This window comes from Muscardinus avellanarius, assembly GCF_963383645.1.
Source record: "Muscardinus avellanarius genome assembly, chromosome: 1".
Classification (NCBI taxonomy): domain Eukaryota; kingdom Metazoa; phylum Chordata; class Mammalia; order Rodentia; family Gliridae; genus Muscardinus; species Muscardinus avellanarius.
Genome location: NC_137786.1, coordinates 129086011 through 129108399, shown reverse-complemented (window position 1 = coordinate 129108399; position 22389 = coordinate 129086011). Strand labels below are relative to the sequence as shown.

Sequence of the window (22389 nt, the reverse complement as noted above, 5' to 3'; positions counted from 1 at the left end):
TGCAATACAAATTTCTTCTGTTCTTACTCTTTGATTAAAGTCTACTGTTTTTATGCATCTGATATTTCTCTTGGAGTAATACAATGAACGACATTCATTCTTATATATATTTCCAATGCTTCTTCTCTTTTGACCACGTTTTGTTTTCCTTATTATAACAGTTTATTTCTGCAGTGTAGGTATTTGATCTGTCCTTGAAAAATTATCAGGGGTGACTTTTGCAGGCCTAATGTTCAATGGCTGCTTTGTATTTATGCTGAGCCATACCTTGAAGAGACAGATCCATATGAAAACTCAGATCTCTTTGTCTTTGTTTATTGTCTTATTTTCTATATGTCTTAAAGGTCTTGGCTTGGGCTTCCTTAAGGCAGTGTCTGAGAATGGAAGCGTGCCATGGTAAAAGAGAGTAATAAAGAGCTTACTGCCAGCCAGAGTCTAATTTTACGGCTTTCAATCCATTATGATCATTATAAAGTGGGCATTCCACTTCAGCGTGTAGGAAGCTTGCCAGAACAAAGTGACTGCCAAGTGAATGAGAGTTTTCTCCCTTGCTCTCAGCTTGGGGGTTAGGAAACTCTTTTACTGATATGATTATTTATTAACTTACTAATCATGGAATCTCCCCCTGTTGCTGTAGGCCTCGATTTCTTTTTCTGTAAGAAAGGCACCCATCGATATTAGAGAAACACACCTTTTTAAAAGTTGAAGTGGCAACGGTAAAGTAACAAGGTGAGACCTGACCCCAGTTGTCACCAAGCACACACAAGGGATATTATACAAGAATCATCAGGCAGTGTCTTTTGCTACAAGGCTTTATATATTATAAATGGAAATCATTCAATGATTTTGGCTGTTTTTAAATGTTTGGGAATTTGGCAGAGTTCAAAATCCATTTTAAAGCCAAGTGCTTTGACTTTTTATTTTCTATTGCTAATTGTGAGGGCCATGCGAATGTTGTAAGAGACTTAAATGGCATATGGTATTGCTTTACAAATTAGTTATCTACTCAAGACTCTTCTTAAGAACATTTGGAAAAAAAAGTTTGGGTGGATCTAAAGATGAAATGAATGAGAAACCTCAAAGACTGGAGTTGGTTTAAAGAGGTTAGCTCCAGAACTCTTAAGCAGATTGAGAAAGTGGTTGGCCTGGTCTCCTTCCACCTTTTAATATTTGGACAATTGTATATGAGAAGGACAGGGTGTTTATACATGTGCATGCATGAATATGGAACCTGACAATTTTAAATAGAACAGCACCATTAAAAAAATAATATCCTTTTCCAAGCGCAAAGACCATGTGGAGTGGTGCTGGAGTAGGGTCTGCACTTACTATCTCAGATCTCTTTTAGTATACAATGGATGACATTCCTTCATTCATCCCCTCACACATCATTCATGCCTTATCATCTTTATGACATCTTGCCTTCAGGTCTCTCTTCTCCCAACATTAATGAAGTGTTCACCATGTCTAAGTCTCTGTGTTTTAAGCTAGACATTCACATTTGAGTTGAATGTGGTTTCTGCCCTTGAGGGAGCCGATTATTTCCAGTGATATAGTAAGTGTTGCCGCAGAAGCCTGTATGTGAGAAAGCAGAGGAGGGAGTGTCTGGTTTCATCTGGGAAGGCCTGGGAACTTTCACAGGAGAGGTGATGTTTGTTGCTGAATCTTGACAGTGGAGTGAGGCAGGTAAACCAGGGATTTTCAGAAAGGGGAAGCGTCTGCAAAAGTACATGAAAAAGTGAAGACCCCAGATTCCAGCAAGTCCAGGATGGTTGGATTGTCAGGTTCTTCTGTGGGAAGGAAGTGGACATGAGGTCAAACAGTGGACAAGACCAGTTTTGCCTTTGGGGCTTTGCTTGAACTTTATCTGCTTTGTAGTAAGGAGTCTGAAGGAGTTTAACCTGAGGAGTAGCTTGCTATTTCTTCATTATGTTTTAAGCATTTTTTTCTTATTTCTGCTTTCTTCATCCTAGTTCTCCAGGAGCCTGTGCCTGCCCTTTCATACAAGTCTGAGCTTTCCCTGTGCTGAGCTGCCTATGTCCACCTTGAGTCCATCTTCCCTGGTCCCGGGAATATGGGTATAAGTCCTTTGCAAACTCTCCCGGGTAATGGCAGCAGTAGCATTTTTGGACTGTAATGTGGGTGCTCCCCCCCCCCCCAACATTTTACATTGTGATGAAGAATATCGGTTTGGTCTACTCTTTTGAGCTAGAGGTGACTGGAGTCAGAGCTGTGGATAAAAGAGGAGCCAGATGAACTCAAAGATATTGATAAGGATGGTTTTTCAAGCAAGGGCTATGGCTAATGGGAGATGGGGATGGGCTTATAAGGAATAGAACATTGGCCCATTTATCTCTAGGCTCTTTGCTGAGGTTTAGGACTGAGGAAAGCTAATCAGGAGACCTGCATGGGGAGAGAGGCGTGTTATTTAATTAGCTTTACAATGGGGTGACTTGAAGGCACGTGGTGGTTTTAATAGAGGGAGATAGATGTCCTTTTTTGCAGGGCTAATTGTTGGGGAAAAGCAGGGTCTTTGTTCAGGCCCAGCATGAGGGCTCTGATCTCTTGGAGCCTAGGGCTGCCCCTGCTTATAATTTTAGACAGAGCTATTCAAGGCTGCTCTGTAGAGAAAAGAAGAACAAGAACAGTATTGTGTATGCAGGATCACTGCCCAAACCTCCCCAAAGTCACTGGGAAGAGAAAAAAGAAAGAAAAAGAAAAGAAAAGGAGAGCCAGAGGACCCAGCCATGTGCGCTTTGGAGTATTTCCCCATCGTTTATTTGCTATGGCTGTTGGAAAGGGCAAAGTTACACTTTCATCGACATGGAATTGAGGTGGGGTGACTTAACTCAACACCCTCAGAAAACCAATTAACTCTGCTTTCCCAACAATACAGCATTCGTCTTGCCAAAATAGAGCGGGCAACTAGTTCAGGAGACTACGCGTGTTCCATGCTGCCAGGCTGGATGGCCCAGCGCCAGGCCATGGGAGTGCTAGAATGCAAATTATGTAGAGGATGCCTTGTAAATAGCAAAATCTGGGTTGCTGGAGGGCCCTGCTAGGAGCAGCCATACAGCCCAAGGGACAAGGTGAGAGACCTCCTCCTAGGTTCTCTGGGCAGTGGTCAGCCCAGGTAGGCAAATCAGCAAGTAAAACTTCATGTGAATTCCAGGTGGTGAGTCCAAGTTTGGAGAGGGTTCGGCATGGGTCCAGAATTCTGTCACTACAATGTATGTGTGACAGAATTAGAGAAGGGAAGGGGTTCAGATTTATAGCAGCTAGAAAGTCGAAAGGTGAGGCCAGGTGCTTAAGAAGATCTTATTTTGTTCAAGTCGCACAAAATCATCGAATGGGTGTCAAATCGGCAACCCAGAGAGGAGAGGTCCCAAGACTCGAAAAGTCCTTGAAGGGCCATGTTTCTTTGCTGCTAATTTGTAGTGCAGCTGTGCACATGTTTTGAACTTCCACTGTCTCTCTCACATCTCTGTGATGAGGATTAATCCCCTTTTATCCAAGAGGAGTGATGTCCAGGATTTGTGTGACTTACTCGCTTAGACCCACAATTATCTTTGTCACAATATCATAATTTTATTGGCGTATACCAAGAGGGGATGCCTCAGCCTGATCTCTTCATGAAGACCCATGTGCCATGGGTTAGATTGATATTCGTGAGGAGTTTAGGCTCACTAGATCCAAAGTCACAGCTTTGATTTTTAAAATGGATAATAGCAACGAGTTGCCGCCATACTTACTGAGTGCTCATTCTCTGTTGGGTGCAGTGCAAAGCGCAGCGCTTGGCACTTGTGTTCATTTCTGGGTGAACTGGGTACTTTTGTCAGTTCTCTATAGATGAAGAAATTGAAGCTTACTGATGACAGAAGACTAAGAGATGAGGAGGGATAAATTTCAAACTCAAACTCTTTTTTTTTTTTTGATACTGAGAATTGAACGCAGGAGCATTCTACCCTTGAGCTCCCCTCATCCCCAGCCCTTTTTATTTTATTTTTCTGAGTTTCACTAAGTTTCTGAGGGTCTTACTAACTTGCCGAGGTTGTCTTTGAACCTGCAATTTTCTTCTCTTCTATCTACTGCCCAAGATTATGCATTAATTCTATTACATTACTTCCCAGTTGTTTTAGAGTTTAAGTGTATTTTATATTTTGAGGACACCCAGCTTTCTGCTTGGTAAGAAATTTCAGGTCTTTGTGTGGGCTATTTGGGAGCAGAAACATTTATTTAGAATTGCCACCTTATGCTAGGTCAATTCAATAAAAATATGCTCTCTATGGGAGAAAGCATTACTACTCAAAAAAAAAAAAAAAAAGAAAGAAAGAAAAGGAAATGAAAGGAAAGGAAAGGAAAGGGTGTATATGAGCATGCTGGGCCTTTTAGGGTTTGGAATAGTTGCAGCCAGTTGGTTTCTCACTCAATGCTGTGGAATTCCCTGAAAGAAAAGTCCATGTTCTTTTTGATTTTTTAGAAACTCTCAACATTATTTAGAATTTGTAATTCCTGGAAAGGACGCTCTCCTGGGAACCTGCCACAAGAGAGTTGACGGCCTTTTGTTCTTCCTCCCACATTCTGCTGCCAGCTCCCCACCCAGCTGCACCCTCCTCCTTCCATGGTTCCCTGGTGGCGCTTCCCACCCAAGGCCTTTCTCTGATAGAGTTTTTCACGATGGTTTCCCAATCTGGGGAAAACACATGTTTCTGATCAACCTGATGAAATATATTTCCATTAAGCGGTAACTTCTATATGGTTTCTACTTTCTCCATTCTCCACGTTACCTATCATTACCTATCATTTCCAGCCCCCGAGCGAGCTCTTGAACACGTCTCACAGGCCTCGCTGATTACATGGCGCCTCCTGGCACGTCACACATGTGGGATTTGCTTCTCTCCTGCTCACTGACTCAAAGGAAGAAAGACTTTGTTGTACGGGAGCCAATCCAGATAGATGAGATGTGAGGCAAGTCTGCGTCATCACCAGAACTGTCTACCTTACTCCAGCTCCATTTTGGGGCTGAAGCGCCTCATGGAGCAGGCACAGCTGGTTTCCTATAAGTTAAACAGCGCTTCACATCTGTCTCTGCATGTGAAGAATGGAGACTCGAATTGAGCTATAATCCCAGGGAGGTTGTTATAATCCCTTCTTGAGGTTGTTTTTCATCTGTCAACTTTACATTTACATACTTTGTTTGGTGGTGCTGAGTAAACTCCAAATAATTGAGCTGGGCATGGTGGTGCATGCCTGTAATCCCAGTATTTGGGAGGCTAAGATGGGAGGATCTCTGAAGAATTGCAGGTTTGAGGGCAGCCTTAGCAGCAATTTAGTGAGGCCCTCAGTTTAGTGAGATCCTGTTTTAAAGTAAAAAATAAAATAGGGCTGGAGATGTAGCTCAGAGAGGAAATGCCCCTGGATTCATCTCTAGTACTTTATGTATATGTGTACATATAACAATTGTACCAGAAATTCCAAAGTTATTTTTTTCTGGATTTATGCTTCTGTATATTGAATGAAATTCAGATATGGTGCATAGTTTTTTTTTTTTTTTTTTTTTTTTTTTTTTTTCAGTACTGAGGCTGGAACCCAGGGGCATTTCACCTCTGAGCTATATCCCCAGCCCTATTATTTTATTTTATTTTTTGCGGGTCTCGGGATGGAACCCAGAGGCATTCGACCTCCAAGCTACAGCCCCTGCTCTATTTTTATTCTTTATTTTTTGAAACAGGGTCTCACTAAGTTGTGGAAGGCCTTACTAAGTAGCTGAGGCTGTCCACAAACTGTGATCCTCTGGTCTCAGCCTCCCAAATGCTGTGATTACAAGCGTGTGCCACCAGGCCTGGCCCCAGCCCTATTTCTTATTCTTTGGTTTGAAACAGTGTCTCACTGAGCTGAAGGGCTTCACTAAGTAGCTGAGGCTGTACATGAACCGCTGTCCTCCTGTCTCAGCCTCCCAAGTACTGAGATTACAAGCATGTACTACCACACCCAGCTCTGTGCACAATTTTTAAGAGAGTACACACCAAAAAAGAGGTTTAAAGCAGCTGGGGATGTAACAAGTGTTGTGTATTTTATTTTCTTTGTTATTAAACTTAGCACAGAGCTGGGTGTGGTGGCGCACGCTTGTAATCCCAGCGCTTGGGAGGCTGAGACAGGAGGATCACACTGGTTTGAAGCCAGCCTCAGCTACTTAGTGAGGCTCTCAGCAACTTAGTGAGACACTGTTTCCAAACAAAGTATAAAATAGGCCTTGGAGTATAGCCCGGAGGTAGAAAAGACCCTGGGTTCCACCCTCAGTAAAACAACAACAACAACAACAACAACAACAACAACAACAACAACACAGCAGAGATGAGGTAGGATTCATATTAATTCATTATAAGTCCACCATGTAGCTCAGCAAAGGATGGCTAAGGTGAAATACATCAGATGTCTGTGGATAACTGCAATGTTATTCTCAAAGACTGTTGTATTTACTGGTTGGTAAGATGTTCTCAGTGTGGCACATTTGATTCTTTTGCTGGGACTTGTCTACAGACCTAGTCTTGGGAAAAGGGATGTAAAATAATAATCCATATCACAGGCCAGGAGCCATGATGGACCTTAATCAAGCTCATTTTCCCCTTGGTTTCTATGGTTTAAGATCAGTGAGCCTTTCTGTCATAGCATCTTAACCATCCACTAGCAAATATAAATAATTTAGTGGTTGGAGTAATCTTCTACCATAGCAGGAGAGCTAGGTATTTTTTACCTGTGTCTGCTCAGGTGGCCCTCCCTTTCCTTTCTATTCCCACTCTCAGCTCATCTCATTTTTACTCCCAACCCATCCCCTTCCTCACTCTAGGGAAACCTATAGAGCAAAAGGATACGTTTCAAAGTACAGTGCTTCTGGGGACTGGACTGATTATAGTAAATTATTTTTTATTTTTTTTTGGTAGTACTAGGGGTGGAACCCAGAGGCTTTCTACCTCCGGGATATACTTCCAGACCTATTTTATATTTTATTTGGAAACAGGGTCTCACTAAGTTGCTGAGAGCCTCACTAAGTAGCTGAGGCTGGCTTCGAACCAGTGCGATCCTCCTGTCTCAGCCTCCCAAGTGCGGGGATTACAAGCGTGCGCCACCACTCCCGGCCGATTATAGGAAATTTAAGAAGGTGGAAGGGATTTGTAACAGGCACTGGGCTCCCCATAACGTGTATGATTTGATTCTTCCTCATAACAATGGGGAAAAAATGAATTCATTGCATGTATTTCTCTTCTCTTATAAATGATGTACATAGCAGTCAGCTGTATAGTTTTCCTTTGTGGCCTTCAGTGAAATGAAAGATTCAACTGCAAGTTCAAAAAGTTCTGAGGACCGCTTCTGAGCAGCAGTCTGAGAAGATGTGCGGCATGCTGTACAAAATGTCCAGGCTGACGACAAAACAACCGGCTTTCTCTGTGGTTTGCTAAACGCCGCATTTCGCAAGCAACTCCACGTTTCTATACTCAGAGGAGGGGAGATAAAACGAATAGTTTGATCATGGCAACATTCTCCTTTAAGTGGATGGACAGGAGGATAAACAGAATAATACCACTCAATAAAGATGATCTTTTTGGTTAGAAAAGAGTCAGGTGGTTAGTTCTTTAATCTTAATCTCTGGGCAACTTTGAGTTTCACTTTAGACAAAACAAAACTGAGAGGCGAGTTTTATTTTTCTATAATGATGAATGCTTAGGATGTTAGGATGTTTGTTCATCAATTAAACAATCAACATGATTTATTGAGCCCTCTTACTGCCTTTAGATAGACACCATAGGGTATAATAACGATTGGACCGTAGCTGATGCCCATAGGGTGGGGTATAAGATATAAGAGACAGACATACATGTTCCAGTGTGCACCAAGGGTGTGTTCAGGCTGCTGAGCAGAAAAAGGGCAATTTGGAGGGAGGAGATTAAAGCTTCCGAGAGTGAAATTCTTTGCATATGACAAATGTCGATGTTGGTGGGGAGCTGAGAAATACCCACTGTGTTCTGTCTAGATCTTTAGCTTGACCTGCCCTTGTATCTTCTGTGACCTTCTGAGGTCCCATTTATTCGGCCCTTGGTGATCTCTAGTCTACTGTGCATCCTTTGCAGATCTTTCAGCATGAGGACCTCCCACTGAACTGTTTTTGTAGATGCATGCCTGGTGGCGGTGCAGAACAGTTTAAGTTGGTCTGGTGCAAGTACTGGATGCACACTGGGGATCTTAGTCCCAGAAAGAGGAGGATTTAGAATGACTGTGACTCCAACTCCTCCTCAGCCCCCTCCCATCCCTCACCTCACCACCCATAATTTATTTTCCCATTATTCTCCAGGAAGATCCCTTCTGCTTCCTCCTTTACCATCTTCCCTTTTCCTGTTGGGCTATGTTTTCTTCTGTCGCTGTGTGCTTCCTCTGCTTGACTCCAAGCACCAAGACCAGGATGGAGAAGTTCTCCACTGCTTCTCTGTCCCTTGATCTCTAGGGTGGTACATGTTAGTCCTTTGGGGCAATTGACTTGGCATTTTAAAATGAACATTGTGGGATGGGGGCGGGGTTCCACAACGAAATTATCTTAATGTGAGCTTCAAACCACAACTGCAGAGAACATCTGTTTTGAACTTTGCTGTTGTCTTTGTAACCTAAGAGAAAAGCAGGGTAATATCAGAGGCAGGCTGTAGCCTTTCACCAGGGTGAAGCCACCTGCAGTCCCTGGGGGGCTGGGGTGGGCAGTAATCCTGTTTCCACAGGGTGCAAATCCCCTTGTTAAGGAGCCTGATTCTCTACTTGTGTTGTTATTAAAGAACATTGACTCTCCTGACATCTATGCCAATGCCATCATCCTTTTACCTCCTCATGGGGCCAATTTAGGACAACTTAAACTGGAGCCCAAGTTACATGATCCCCACAGGTTTGTAGGGTAGCCTGTAGTCTGCATTATCAGTTGACCCTAGGAAACATGGTCAGTCTGCTCTGAAGAAGGAAACTGACCCTGGGCATGGAGCAGGCCTCCAAACCTTGAAGCCTTGATTGGCAGCTCTTCGCCTCTTTCTGTCTGAGCTGAGTCTGATTTGCTGCGAGAATCATACGTGATGTCTAAACTGTTGGATTTTAAAATGTCTTTTGGTCTGTGGATTAGGCCAATCCATCCCACATTGTTGGGGCTGCAGATGCACATGAATGGTTCGTAATTATAGTCTAAAGAAACTGCAGACAGCAATAGAGCCAACCCAGACCCCTTTTCTCCTTATAGCCATGCCAAGCTGTCTCCCGCAGGCAGCGACAGGATGGTTATCCTGCAATGAGCTTGCCCAGAGACAACACATTGAATGCACAGAATTGTAGAGCGGTGGGTTTCTGGAAATCGAGTATGATCAGCTGTCTGTTCAGATGAGCATGGGGCCCTGCTTTGTGTCTGCGGGGTGTCCGGAGCAGACCAAGCGAGTGGCCTGGACTTGGCTTCCCCAGTGACAGCTGTGAGTGTGCTGTGCCAGGACAGGCCGTGAGGAGTGGCTCAGCAGTGGAGTCCTGCCTTCTTCAGGTGGAGTGGCACTGGGCAGGAGGATGTACTCTCACTCAAACTCCTTTTGTCCCCTGGAAAACAAGAGAGTTTCACTCAGACTCCAATAATGGGCTTCTGTCTAGAGGGCATGTCTTCAAAGAGGCACTGGGCTCCCCATAATGTGTATGATTTGATTCTTCCTCATAACAATGGGAAAAAGATGAAAAAGATGAATTCATTGCATGTATTTCTTTCAGAATTTGAACTACATCTTTTTTTTTTTTTTTTTTTTTTTTTTTTTTTTTTTGCGGGACTGGGGATGAAACTCAGGGTCATTCTACGTCCGAGCTATAATCTCAGCCCTATTTTTTGTTCTTTATTTTGAAACAGGTCTCGCTGAGTTGCAGAGGACCTCACTAAGTAGTAGCCGAGGCTGCGCACGCACCATGATCCTCCTGTCTCAGCCTCCCGAATGCTGGGATTATAAGAGTGCACCATCACGCCTGGCTCTTTTCTGAACCTCTTGAAGTAAATGCAAACCTGCTTTCCTTTCCACTCAGGTAGTGCTGAAATTTCTGAAGTGAAGCCATACTGAGGCAGGGGCTTGAAGAGATTTTTAAATTAAATATGATAGTTGACCCAAATTCTCTTTGGAGACAGTTCAGGTACTTGAAGGTTCCAAACTATTCTGCAAAAAGATGGCCAGAAAGAATGATCTATCTTTCTTTCTTTCTTTCTTTCTTTCTTTCTTTCTTTCTTTCTTTCTTTCTTTCTTTCTTTCCCTCCCTCCCTCCCTCCCTCCCTCCCTCCCTTCCTTCCTTCCTTCCTTCCTTCCTTCCTTCCTTCCTTCCTTCCTTTCTTCCTTCTAGTGGTACTAGAGATTGAACCCAAGGCTATCCTACTTTTGAGCTACAGCCCCAGGCCTATTTTATTTTTATTTTGAATCAGAGTCTAGCTAGGTTGATGAGAGTCTCACTACTTGCTCAGGCTGTCTTCAAATCTGTGATCCTCTTGTTTCAGCCTCCCAAGTACTGAGATTACAAGCATGTGTCACCATGCCCATGTGAGAGAAAGATTTAAAATGATTTCTCAGCCAGGTGAGGGTGGTGTATCCTAGTATTTGGGAGACTGAGACAGAGGGATCTCATGTTTGAGGACAGCCTAAGCAAAAATTTTATTTTTGCAAAATAAAAAACAGAAATGGCTGGAAGTGTAGTTTGGAGGTAGAATGCCCCTGGATTCAATCCCCAGTACCAAAACAAACAAAACAAAACAAAAAAACAGAAAAAGAAAAAAGATCTAAACAAACAATGATTTCTCATATATTATATCTTATACTGGATCTTGTATCTTATACTGGATCTTAAAAACAGTAATAATGATTTGATATTAGTTGAACAGTTTTTCTGACTTAGACAATGTGCTAAATGCCCAGGAATTATCTCATTTAGTTCTCTAACAGCCTTAAAAGGTAGGTACTAGCCGGGTGTGGTGGCACATGCTTTTAAAGGGGGTTTTATTTTTGTCCTTTTTGGACTGGGGATCAAACCCAGGGCAGTGCACTTGCCAGGCAAGTGCTTTGCTACTGAGCTACATCCCAGCCTGTGGCACATGCTTTTAATCCCAGCATTTGGGAGGCTGAGACACAGGAGGATCACTGTTCAAGGACAGCCTCAGCTACTATTTATTGAGGCACTTTGCAGCACAGTAAGACTCTGTTTCAAAATAAAGAATAAAAAATAGGACTGGGGGTGTAGCTCAGAGGTAGAATGCCCCTGGGTTCCATCTCCAATACCCCCCCCCAAAAAAAATATATATATATATATAGTTAGTTAGTTAGTTAGAATTTTTAGCAATAGTAGTACTAAGGATTGAGTCCAGGGGCATTATATACACTCCCAGCCCCCTTTTAAATTTGTTAATTTGTTATTTTGGAACATTATTTTCCTTTCTTCAAATATGGAGGAACTAGCCAGGCGTGATGTTGCATGCTTGTAATCCCAGCATTTGGGAGGCTGAGACTGGAGGATCGCCGTTCGTGGACAGTCTCAGCTACTTAGCGAGGCCCTTTGCAACTCAGTGAAACCTGGTTTCAAAATAAAGAATAAAAAATAGGGCTGGGGGTGCAGTTCGAAGGTAGAATAGCCCTGGTTTCCATTCCCAGTCTTGCGAAGGAAAGAAAGAAAGAAAGAAAGAAAGAAAGAAAGAAAGAAAGAAAGAAAGAAAGAAAAGAAAATATAGGGTAGGGAGCGTAACTCAGAGGTCTAATGCTCTTGGATTCCATCCCCAGACCCTCAGAAAGAAATATATATGAACTGAGTTTGAGAATTATCTAAGTGACTTACCTGTGGTAGTTTGGCCGATTGGTAGAGCTAGAATCTGGATCTGAGTCTCATTTCTAAGCCCGTACTACACACTATGATCTATGTTATTAGGGAGATTTACAGGGCAAATAAGCCCCCAACCCTTCCTCTCCTTCCCTGTTCTCCTTCTCCCTCCTAACTGTCTCTTTGTTTATTGTGCCTTCTAAACAATAGCTAATGTTTCTATTACTTGCTGGGGAGAGCCAGGGGTGATTTTATTCCCTGAAGCTGAGGCGAGGCTGTGACACTGAAAGGTTAAGTGGCATTGGTGAGGTCACAGATCCAGCCTGCAGTCAGTGGCCCCACCTTCTGAGTCCCAACTTGGGTTCCTGAGTTGACCCTAAGAATGTTGGGAATCCGAGTTTAATTAAGAGAGTTATTTTAATTTCCCTTCCTATCTCTCGGATTTTCTACTTTATTGCTGCTTGATAATGGTAGCTATCTAAGTCCAAGGCACCTTTTCTTCCTTGGTGCGCTTTTAAATGACTGAAATTATCACATAGAAACCACTTGCTTTAGCGTTAATCTTTTGAAGCCTTTTTCTGAGTAGGGCAGGGACTGTTGCCTTTTCTCAGAGGAAAAAAAAAAAAAAGCAGACCACAAATGCAGCTCAGACAGGTTGTTAATTGAGAGCTTGAGACTTTTTTTTTTAAAAAAAAATCTTACATTTATACCAGTAAATCAACATCTGTGAGTCATAAACTCACTCTGGATCAGCCGTTAGTGGTCTGAATGTTTTTGTACCTACCTTTAGTAAGGCACATTTTAGTTCAAAACTCAGTTTCTTTGTTTTGTTGAAGTTCAACACTCTAGCTCACTTCTGGAGAGGGAGAATATGTTTTCTATGATTGTTTGGAATTAGGTGTATTTTTATTTTTTTTTAATCAAATGGGTGGAACTGAGGGAGGAGTATAAAGAGAGGAAAAGTTTGTGTTTTTACACACTCCATATGTTGAGAAATTTCCTGTATAAAGCTGACTATTTTCTTGATATCCTTCAAGACTACCTCTATATTCCTGTCCCAGAATTTCTGCAGCCTTTTCTTGACAGTTTTCGACTTGATGTTCCAAGTATAAGAAGATTCAGCCCTTGGTTGGATGTAATCAACTCAAGTCCGAGGAATGTTTAAAATTACAAATCTGTTTTCTCCCTGGTGCAGAAAAAAAGACTTACTGCATTACAAGTAAAACCAAAGATGGTATTTGATTTTTTTCCCCCGTGTGCCTTAAAAATCATCAGATACAATCTTGAAATATCTTGCTCAAATAGATGGAACCAAAGCTTGGCTGTTCTTATTCTTCTGCTGGGGAAACTAAGGTACACAGGAACCTGACTGGACTTGAGTGTTGGGAAGAAAGGTTCTGCTCCATCATGAGGGATCTAAACGCAGAGTTGCTGCCATCTTTTAATTCATCTTCACAAACTATAGCGTGTCAAACTAAACCTATGAATTAGAAAGGACTGGTGGCAAAGTAGAATCCCATAGTGACCAGAAAACTGATAGTTCCCCATTCAATACATATTTATTGATCACCCAAAATGTTTTGAGCCCTATGTTAGGCATTTTTTTAGGATAGGAGAGATATGTCACTTAAAGTTCATAAATAATACATTTAGACAAATCTACTTGTGTCCTAAAGAAAATAAAATTTTATCAAAATTGATTAAAAGCTGGGTGCAGTGGCACATGTTTGTAATCCCAGTATTTGAGAGGCTGAGACAGGAGGATTGCAGATTTGAAGACAGCCTCAGCAACTTAGTGAGGCCTTCCACAACTTAGTGAGACCCTGTTTCAAGATAAAGAATAAAATAGGGATGGAGGTATAGCTCAGAGGTAGATTGTCCCTGGGTTCCATCCCCAGTGCCCTCCTCACATTGATTAATCAAGATGGGAGTGGTAGTTCTGCATCTGTAATCCCAGTACCTGAGAGGCTGAGACAGAAGGAGAGCAGGTTCAAGGCCAGCCCTAGCACCTTAGTGAGGCTCTCAGCAACTTAATGAGACTGTTTAAAAAAAATAAAAATAAAAGACGGGTGTGGTGGCACATGCTTGTAATCCCAGGATTTGGGAGGCTGAGACACTAGGATTGTGGTTCGAGGACAGTCTCAGCTACTACTTTGTGAGGCACTTTGCAATTCAGTGAGACCCTGTTTCAAAATAGAGAATTAAAAAAATAGGGCTAGGCGTGTAGCTTTGAGGTAGAATGCCCCTGGGTTCCTACCCCAGTACCACAAACAAACAAACAAACAAACAAACAAACAAACAAACAGCAAACATGAAAAGAGGCTGGGGCAGCCAGGCATGGTGACACAGGCTTATAATCCTAGCATTTGGGAGGTGGAGACCAGAGGATTGTGGTTCACAGACAGCCTCAGCTACTTAGTGAGGCCCTCCGCAACTTAGTGAGACCCTGTTTCAAAATAAAGAATAAAAAATGGGCAGGGGGTTTAGCTTGGAGGTCGAATTCCTCTGGGTTTCATCCCCAGACCTGCAACAACAACAACAACAACAACAACAACAACAACAACAACAACAACACACCACCACCACCACCATCAACAACAACAAAAACAGGGCTGGGGGAATATCTCAGAGGTAGACTGCCCCTGGGTTCAATCCCCAGTAAACACACACATGTGCACATGAGCACACGTATGCACACACACACATCGAATATGTCAGCGGGCCTGATTGGATTATGAATTCATGTTAGTGTAGTGCTCCTAAGGGAAATGTCAATTGGATCCCAAGTTGGATTCCTAATGTCTAATAACATTATCTGCTCATTTAGAATAACTTTCTTGAAGTCTGTGTTGGCCTCTGGCTAGCTCCAACACTCCTGTTTCACCCAGCACTTTTCCTTGATTTGGACCCTCAAAAGAACTTGTGCTTCTGTGCTTCCTTGGTTAGAAACAGGATGACTGACTAGGTGACTTGTCATTGTTGAAGAATTAGAATGAATTTCCTCGTTGCTAGAGTGGAAAGTGTTTACAGTTGAATCGTGGTGGGCTTTTTCAGTGTCTCACTCTGGTGGATGTTAGCAGCAGTGTTTAGGCTAACTTGGGGATGAAAGTGGAGGAGCCGCAGACTGGGAAGGAAGAAAGGACTTGTTCTGCAAATAGAGAAGTACTCACACTCGGATGAAAACAAAATAGCACCATTTTCCTTAGGACAACATACATAAAATAAAAAGTCTCCAAAGCAACTCTTGATTTGCTGAGTCCTTATACTAATGCCATCATAGCAAGGCAGAACTGGCTCAAGACCTTTTTTTTTTTTTTGCTGCTCATTTCGGTGTGTGAGTGTAAATTCATTCATCAGCTGTTTCCCTGAGCTTTTCCCAGGATCAGAAGCGTCTGTTCTTGTCATCTGGAGGCCAGCATTGTTTTCTTATACCTTCTGGAAAACACAGCTGGGTTGCAATAGTCTTTGTTCTTTCAAAAATTAAGATGATCACATATAAATATTTTCCTCTGATCACTTGGAAAGTGGTGTAATCTGGCGGTTGGACCGTGAGCCAGAGATTGCCTTTAATTCCTGGCTCCATCTCTGATTAGCTGTGGGAAATCTGCAAGTTACTAATGCTCCAAGGGACAAAAATGGGGTTAGACAGATGCAGCTAAGCAGGTGTGCTAAAATTTACCAGAGTCAGAGGTTACAGTTAAAAGCAAGAGGTAGGAGTTCAACATATGCTTAGAAAAATCAGGAAACAGCATTAAAAATAGTTTTCTCTGAAGCTGTTCAGGGAGATTTATGTTTAATCTTTGAATTAATCACAGGTAAATGTCAATGCTTGGCTCCTGCTATGTATGTGCCTCTATGTGCTGCTTGGTTTCTTAATTAGGATCAACTATAATCCACTTAGAATAAGCAACGTATCAGTGGCAAATTGTGAATTATTCAGGCTCATAACTTGTTATCAAAAGTGCTGAGAGTCCCCAGATATAATAGGGATTGTGCATTGATTCTGTCATGGCTGCCAATGATGTACTCCAGAAATTCAAACCAGACTCTGTATTATCACTTTTTTCTGGAGGTGGTGGTGGTGTTGGGAGGGCACTCGTTTTTTATCAACTGGTAGAAAATCCTTGAAAGAAAAAATAGAGCTTTTAGCCAATAAGTACAAACTATAGCTTCTGCGTCTATCTACCCACTGCTGGAGGTAAAAAAAAAGCAGATGCTTCTGGAAGCCCAGGACTGAGTTCCAGTCTCCACGCTGCCCGCGGATACAGGAAGGCGCATTTGGGCCTGGATCTCGGGTCCCTGGTAGGCAGGGTTCTGATCAAGCCCAGCAAAACAAGATTTCTGTGCGTGGACGCTGTCCCTGTCCTTTCTTAACCGTCCCAGGGGCGGGCTCTGAAAAACCCCAAGGCCCCTCTAGAAACACAGTCCCATTCTCTGGCTGAAGTCCAACCTTGAGATACCCTTTGGCCCCCGAAAGCCCCGCGCCTGCCCGCACGCTCGCACGCCTCACGTCCTGTGTGTCAGTCTTTGTGAATGAATGATGCACACGCACTTGGAAAACTATGCGCTGGCTGGGAGCCGGGCAGCAGCGGGTGACAAAGCCCTTAAGAATGCGTGGAGAATCAGACCGACTCTACCCCAAAGGCCGAGGCAGCCCCGGCGCCCTGCCTCCTCGGCCGCTCGGGGCCTTTCCTCCCCGGCCCGCAAACCGAGATCTCCGCGGCCCGCGCGGGACGGACGCGCCCCGCTGCCCCGCCGAGCCCCGCCGCGGCGCCCAGCCCGCGCCCGCCCGCGCTTCCTTTCACTTTGAGCCGCGGCGTTGATTGGCAGCGGGCGCTCGGCCGGCCCCGCCCCGGCCCCGCCCAGACCACGCCCCCGGCCCCGCCCAGAGGAGACCGCGGGAGCCGGCGCGCGGGCGGGGAGGCTGGACTCGGCGCCGCGGGAACGCCCTGAGGAGGAGGGAGAGCGCGGGAGGACGGGGGAGAGCGCGGCCGCCGAGGGCCAGAGCGAGAGCGACCGGGAGGCAGCGCCGCGCCGAGAGGAGGAGCCGGCGAGGTGGGACCCAGCCGCTCGCTGCTCCGCCAAGTGCCAACTTCCCGGGAGTCCGTGCCGGGCGCGCACCGTCCAGGCGCCGGGGCAAAGTCAGCGGGAATTAAAGGTTTTAGGGAAGAAAGTCGGATATCCCCTTCCCCTTCCCCCTGTTGAGAATCCCCATTAAAAAGAAAAAAAAAAAAAAACCAAGAACAGTCACCGCAAACTTGCTCTCGTCCCGTCTGTCCCCGGCTCCTGGCACCATGAAGGCGGCCGTCGATCTCAAGCCGACGCTCACCATCATCAAGACGGAAAAAGTGGACCTGGAGCTTTTCCCCTCCCCGGGTGAGTGGTGACCGCGAGCCCCACTCCGGCCGGGTCCCCGCCGCCCGCCGCTCCTGCTCCGCGCTGGGCGCTGGGCGCTGCGTGTCTGCAGGACCCGGGATGCTGTAGGCAGCTGGAGAGAGGGAGAGGCCAGGGGACTGTTGGTGGCCCGAGACCCTTGGTTGGGGTGGTGGTATTTATTTTTACAGCTGCGTTTTTTGGTGAGTGGTGGGAAAAAGCATACAGAATTTCCAGCGTCCACATTCTTGGTTTTCTTTTTATTTGTATTTTCCCGAGAGAGGGAGGAGGGCCCTCTGGTTTTATTCAGTAGCCTGAGGGAAGGGGTTGGACACCACCCTGGAGTATATCATCTCCTGACTCTGTGTGCCCCAGAACTGGAGCTGGTTGGAGCGCCTGGACTGTAAGAGAGGAAAGGGTGTCTAACGGGCGGGCCTTCAAGCAAATTTTCAAATAATGTTTTGCTTTCCCGAGCTTCCCTGTCACATGTCCCCGTGCCGTCTAGATCTTTTGTAGGTTGAGGGTGAGGGTGAGGAGAACTGAAATCATTCTCTTAACTTTGGGAAAGTCCAATCTTACTCACCCAGGTTACTAACTTTACCTATGTTTCTCTTCTGTTGGTACATGTGTCCTCTGGATCCTAGGAGAAGAAAAGCATCCCAGCACCAAGCGAGACTCAGTGTCCTCAGCTGATGGTGTTGTCTAACTCTGTGATTTATAAGGATTTCAAGAGAGGGATGGGAAATAAATTTCATCTTGTCTTATACACAGATTTTTGGTGCTGAGCAGATGGATTCCAACTGCATAGGATTCCTAGAACTAATGCAGTTTGAGAGGGAATATGGTTTCTTTTAGGATAGGGAACTGCCAGTTATCTTTAGAGATTAGTGATTTTGGAGGTAAAAGATATAGGGGAGAAGATGATGCATTCTGGAAAATAATTAGCGTAACATGTACCCCCCATCGTATGTGATAAGTTTAGGTGCCATTCCCTGTCCTTTATTTGCCTCTGCTATAGTTGTTTATTTTAACCCTTTCTTAAACTTCCAATACCAGCCAAGCTAATGTTTTGCCATTCTGAGATCCTTAGGAACTGTTAGTAAAGATATTTAAGTCATGGCCCCTCCCAGTGGGCTTCCTAACATTCCACCCCATGATTGCTCTGAGCACAGCAAGCTGAGTTTCTTGTCGTAAGACGATGATGGGCAGAGCAATGCCAAGATCTACTGGAGCCACGAAGAGGCTTCAGGCGCATAGAGCTACAATCCAGAAGTGATGGCGCGGTGAGGGTTGCATACGGGGTGTTGAAGGAAGCCAGAATAAGTTTTCTTTGTCACAATTGATGCAGGAGAAGTAAGAAAATAGCTCACAGCAAAGACAGAAACTCAGCAAACAGGTCCTTTCCTTAAGAATGACTTGTTTATATGTGTTCCGTGTGTTTATGGAGAAGAGACAGATTCGGTCATCTGGGAATCATCATGTAGATATGTCAGTTCACGTACCTACCATGGATCTTCCATGCTGGCAGTGAACAAGGGCCCTGGCAACACATGTTTTAGATCACAGTAAACAGCTAAAGCTTTTTTTTTTTTTTTTTGTAATTTAATCTTGAAAACTAGAGATTTAAAGTATATGGTACTCTTAATTTCAGTTATTGATAAAAATAAACCCTGGGCAAGTAACTTTATTTAGCTTTCTTATCTATAAAATGGAGATAACAAGGTCTAATGCTATAGTCAACATGCATTATAATAAGTACCTTTAGGATGGCTTTCTTATTTATAGGTTTCCAAGCCAGTGAGTATGTTTTATAAGTGACCTTCAATACCACAGAATTGCACCTGGTCAAAGACATCTGGTAGTCTTTTGCCATTCATTGTAATGAGGTTTGATTTCTAGCAGTTTCTTGGAGGAAAATAAAGAGCGAAACTTGAAAAAATATATGTAGAATCTAATAACTAACTTTTAGCTTTTTCCTGACTTCAGTTGCTTATATGTAAATATTACGCCCATACCCCCAGAGAGGGAGATAGAGGTACAGATAAGGTAAGTAGCTTACATAGTAATATCCAGAGAATTGGTGGCTGGGATAAAATTAACCCTTGTTTCTAACTTCCCAGTGTATATTATCATGAGTAATATTGCAAGTTACCTTTGAAAAGCTTAGCATAGAAACATCAGTTCAGACTTCAGCTTGCAGGTGCAAAGATGGAAGAAACGTTGGCTAGGGCTGCCTGTGTTAGTGGGTGGGAGAACGAGACACAGGCTGAGTAGAGGTTTGCCTTGCCCATCAGACCATATAGGACATGTGTTTAAAGTTTAACTGCTCACAGCGTGGCTTTGTATCCACAGCTGTGACTTCAGTATTTGTCAGAGTGCTTCCTTTAGGTTGCTTAGTTTCTTATGTGTGAAGACAATTAGTGTGGGGTTTTATCTGGCTTCAGCGATGAAGCCAGAATTTATTTTCTGCCCCCTTCCAAATTTATGAGTGCCAAAAATTGAGTGAAGAGGTGGGGTATCCTAGCAGGACTGCAAAGGCCTGGGCTGATTGCCTGCCTTTGTTGGTTAGGACCTGACCAAGAACATTTATTCACTTTTATCTTATATTGAAACCTAACAATGTTAATAGTGTTATGTTCCAGATTAAGATACACTTTGAAATAACATTGGCATCACCTTGTACGTACAAAGTGGAATATGCTGTTGGATTACACCATTTTCAGATCTTTAGTAGGCTCAAACCAAACATGGCCATTGAGTTATCCCTAGTTTTTTCTTTGTGGGGAGTTCCCTGAGAAGGGGCTGAGGCCACCACTTCATTTTTTATTTCCTTCCCCATTCTATACCTTCCTGGTGAGGTGAACCTCATGTCCAGATAAGAGTTCTAATTCTGGATGTTGCCCATTTATAGGAATCAAAGAACCAGCCCGAATCCCTATCCCACCATGGCAGTGGTGTTTATCCAGTGGGGGCCTTTATTGTTCTCAGAGGAAGAAGCTTTGCCCTTTCCCAGCATGGGCAGTCTGTTCATTAGTGTAGGCAAGAGAAAAGGGCAGAGCTGCTTGGGCTGTTAGGATCCCTGGCTGTGTGCTCCCAGCTTCCCACTGACCATGCTCCATTAGCAACTAAAAAGCACAGTGGTTCAGAGCTGGGACTCAGGAGCCATCCTGTCTGGGTGTGAATCCCCAGCTCAGCCACTTAGTAGCTGTGTGATTTTGGGCAATCACTTAATCTCTCTGTGCTCCAGCTCCTAAATGTGTAAAATGAGTGTAGTAAATCATTCTTCTTCATAGGACTGATGTGAGGATTAAAACTGAGTATATAAAAAAATTTTTTTTGATACTAGAGATTGAACCCAGGGGTGATCTACCGCTGAATCAGATCCCCCACCCTATTTTATTTTGCTAAGTTGCTGAGGCTGGGCTCAAACCTGCAATCCTTCTGTCTGAGCCTTGCAAATACCGGGATTACAGGCATGAGCCACCATATTTGGTAATATGTGTAGAATTTTAGTGCAGCGTCTTATCTGTAATAGATTCTCTTTAATGGGTTAACTAGAAAGAAAACCAACAAAAAATGATCTTGGCCATAGAGAATTTTCAGAAGCCCTTGAGGTATTTGTTAAAGGATATGGTGGCTACATGCTATTCTTCCCCAAGAAAGAATAGCATGTATTTTTTTTTTTTTTGAGGGGTAGGTAAAGGAGAGTAAAGCTGAAGAAGACTTTTGCACCTGATTAGCTGAGATTTCATGCCAGTGAAGCTTCATTTTGTGCTCCTGAGAGCAAGCATTGTGAGCAGGTGACTTTCAGCCTCCCCAGGCCTGGCTGTCACAGTTAGTGGTCCAGGGGTTGGCCAGTTACTTTGGGCGATAGAGGCTGTCAGTGTTACCTCAGAGTAGGAAGTCCTAAGTCTAGGGTCAAGGAGGACATTTGCAGGGTTGATGGAAAAGTTGAGTTTTTTATTATTCAGTGTTGAGAAATGCACATGTCCAGTTATTACAAAGTATCTCACATTTTATTTATTTACTTGGTTGGCAGAGCTTGCATTCCTGGCATTTTTTGGTTGGTTTGTGTTGCTGGTTTTTTTTTTTTTTTTTTTGGGTCTGTGTAACATTTTTTTCCCCCTTAAAGAGGCCAGACCACCCTGTAGGAACATCACCTCTTTCTAGGACACAGAGCAGCCCATGATCAACTTTCCAAAGCTCTGCTTGCTCTGGGCTCTGTCAAAAGCTCTACAAAATAGAGTTGGTTAGTGCAGGTCAGGATTTTCTAGAAAAGAAAGTCTCCCTGTTTCAGATAGCTCTGCAAAGGCTACAGTGGCAGTATAATCAAGACATATTCCTGTTTTGCAGAATAACTTGTGGCTATGGTGGCATAGTGTTCCATGAGGGTGCATTGAAGGTGGATTCTTGCCATTCAAATGTTATAGGGCTGTTTCTGAGATGTGTGTTGTTTGTGGACATACTTGACACACAAAGCAGGCTCAACATATGTTTCATCTACTCTGAGATGAAAGAAAGCATTATCTTCTCCATTTCCACGTGGAAAAAAATGGCATTCAGAGAGGTGCAAACTTTGCCTAAGGCCACACTTTAGAAACTTACAGACTGATGAGATGTCACACCTACAGTCCAAGTACCCTGTTTTTCTTGGGAACTCTGGAATTTAAAACATGGGCGTTAGGAGAAGGCAGTACTAGCTGGTGCTGTGGGGCTTGAGGGAGTACAGGGCGCTCCCTACCCTTCCCACAAGACTCCTCTGAGCTGAATCAGGTGGCCTCATATTCATCTGAGTGCCCCGCACAGCTTGGGGAAAGGGTGTCCCCAGGCCTGGCCATCCAGATGTGCTGCTTTAGGAAGAAGCTTAAAGGTTCCTTCCAGCAACACTGACCTCAGATGGTGAAGCAAGGAGCAGGGTGCGTAGTTTTTCAATGTCTTCCAGATGTGCTTGGCTCTCACAGGTGGGGAAGTTGATTGCATTCACGACCAAGGTCAGTCCTTTTCTGAGCTTCCAGGTTCTGCCCAACTTTGCTTCCTTCTTCACCAGTGCTGTTCAGCATCACATGCACACAGTCTGTATAACAAGCTATTTCATTTCCTTAAGACACAGTTTTAATTTTCCTGCTTGCAAAGAGGTGGTGGGAGTCGCAGTTATGGTTTGTACAGCAGGTAGAT

At 43.9% G+C, this 22389-nt stretch overlaps 1 protein-coding gene across 4 annotated transcripts in view; it reads left to right on the top strand.

The window, feature by feature from the left end:
- Positions 1–22389, top strand: part of ETS1 (ETS proto-oncogene 1, transcription factor) — a gene marked incomplete at both ends in the record, with an annotated part of 123387 nt that overhangs the window by 43108 nt on the left and 57890 nt on the right. For 3 of the 4 annotated variants that reach the window (XM_080707436.1, XM_080707435.1, XM_080707434.1), the window contains one exon: positions 16968–17217. The exons of the other annotated variant lie outside the window; for it this stretch is intronic. In XM_080707436.1, coding sequence (XP_080563562.1) covers positions 17136–17217 — 82 coding nt within the window. Of the gene's footprint in view, positions 1–16967; positions 17218–22389 lie in introns of those variants that run through there. 4 annotated transcript variants of the gene reach the window in all.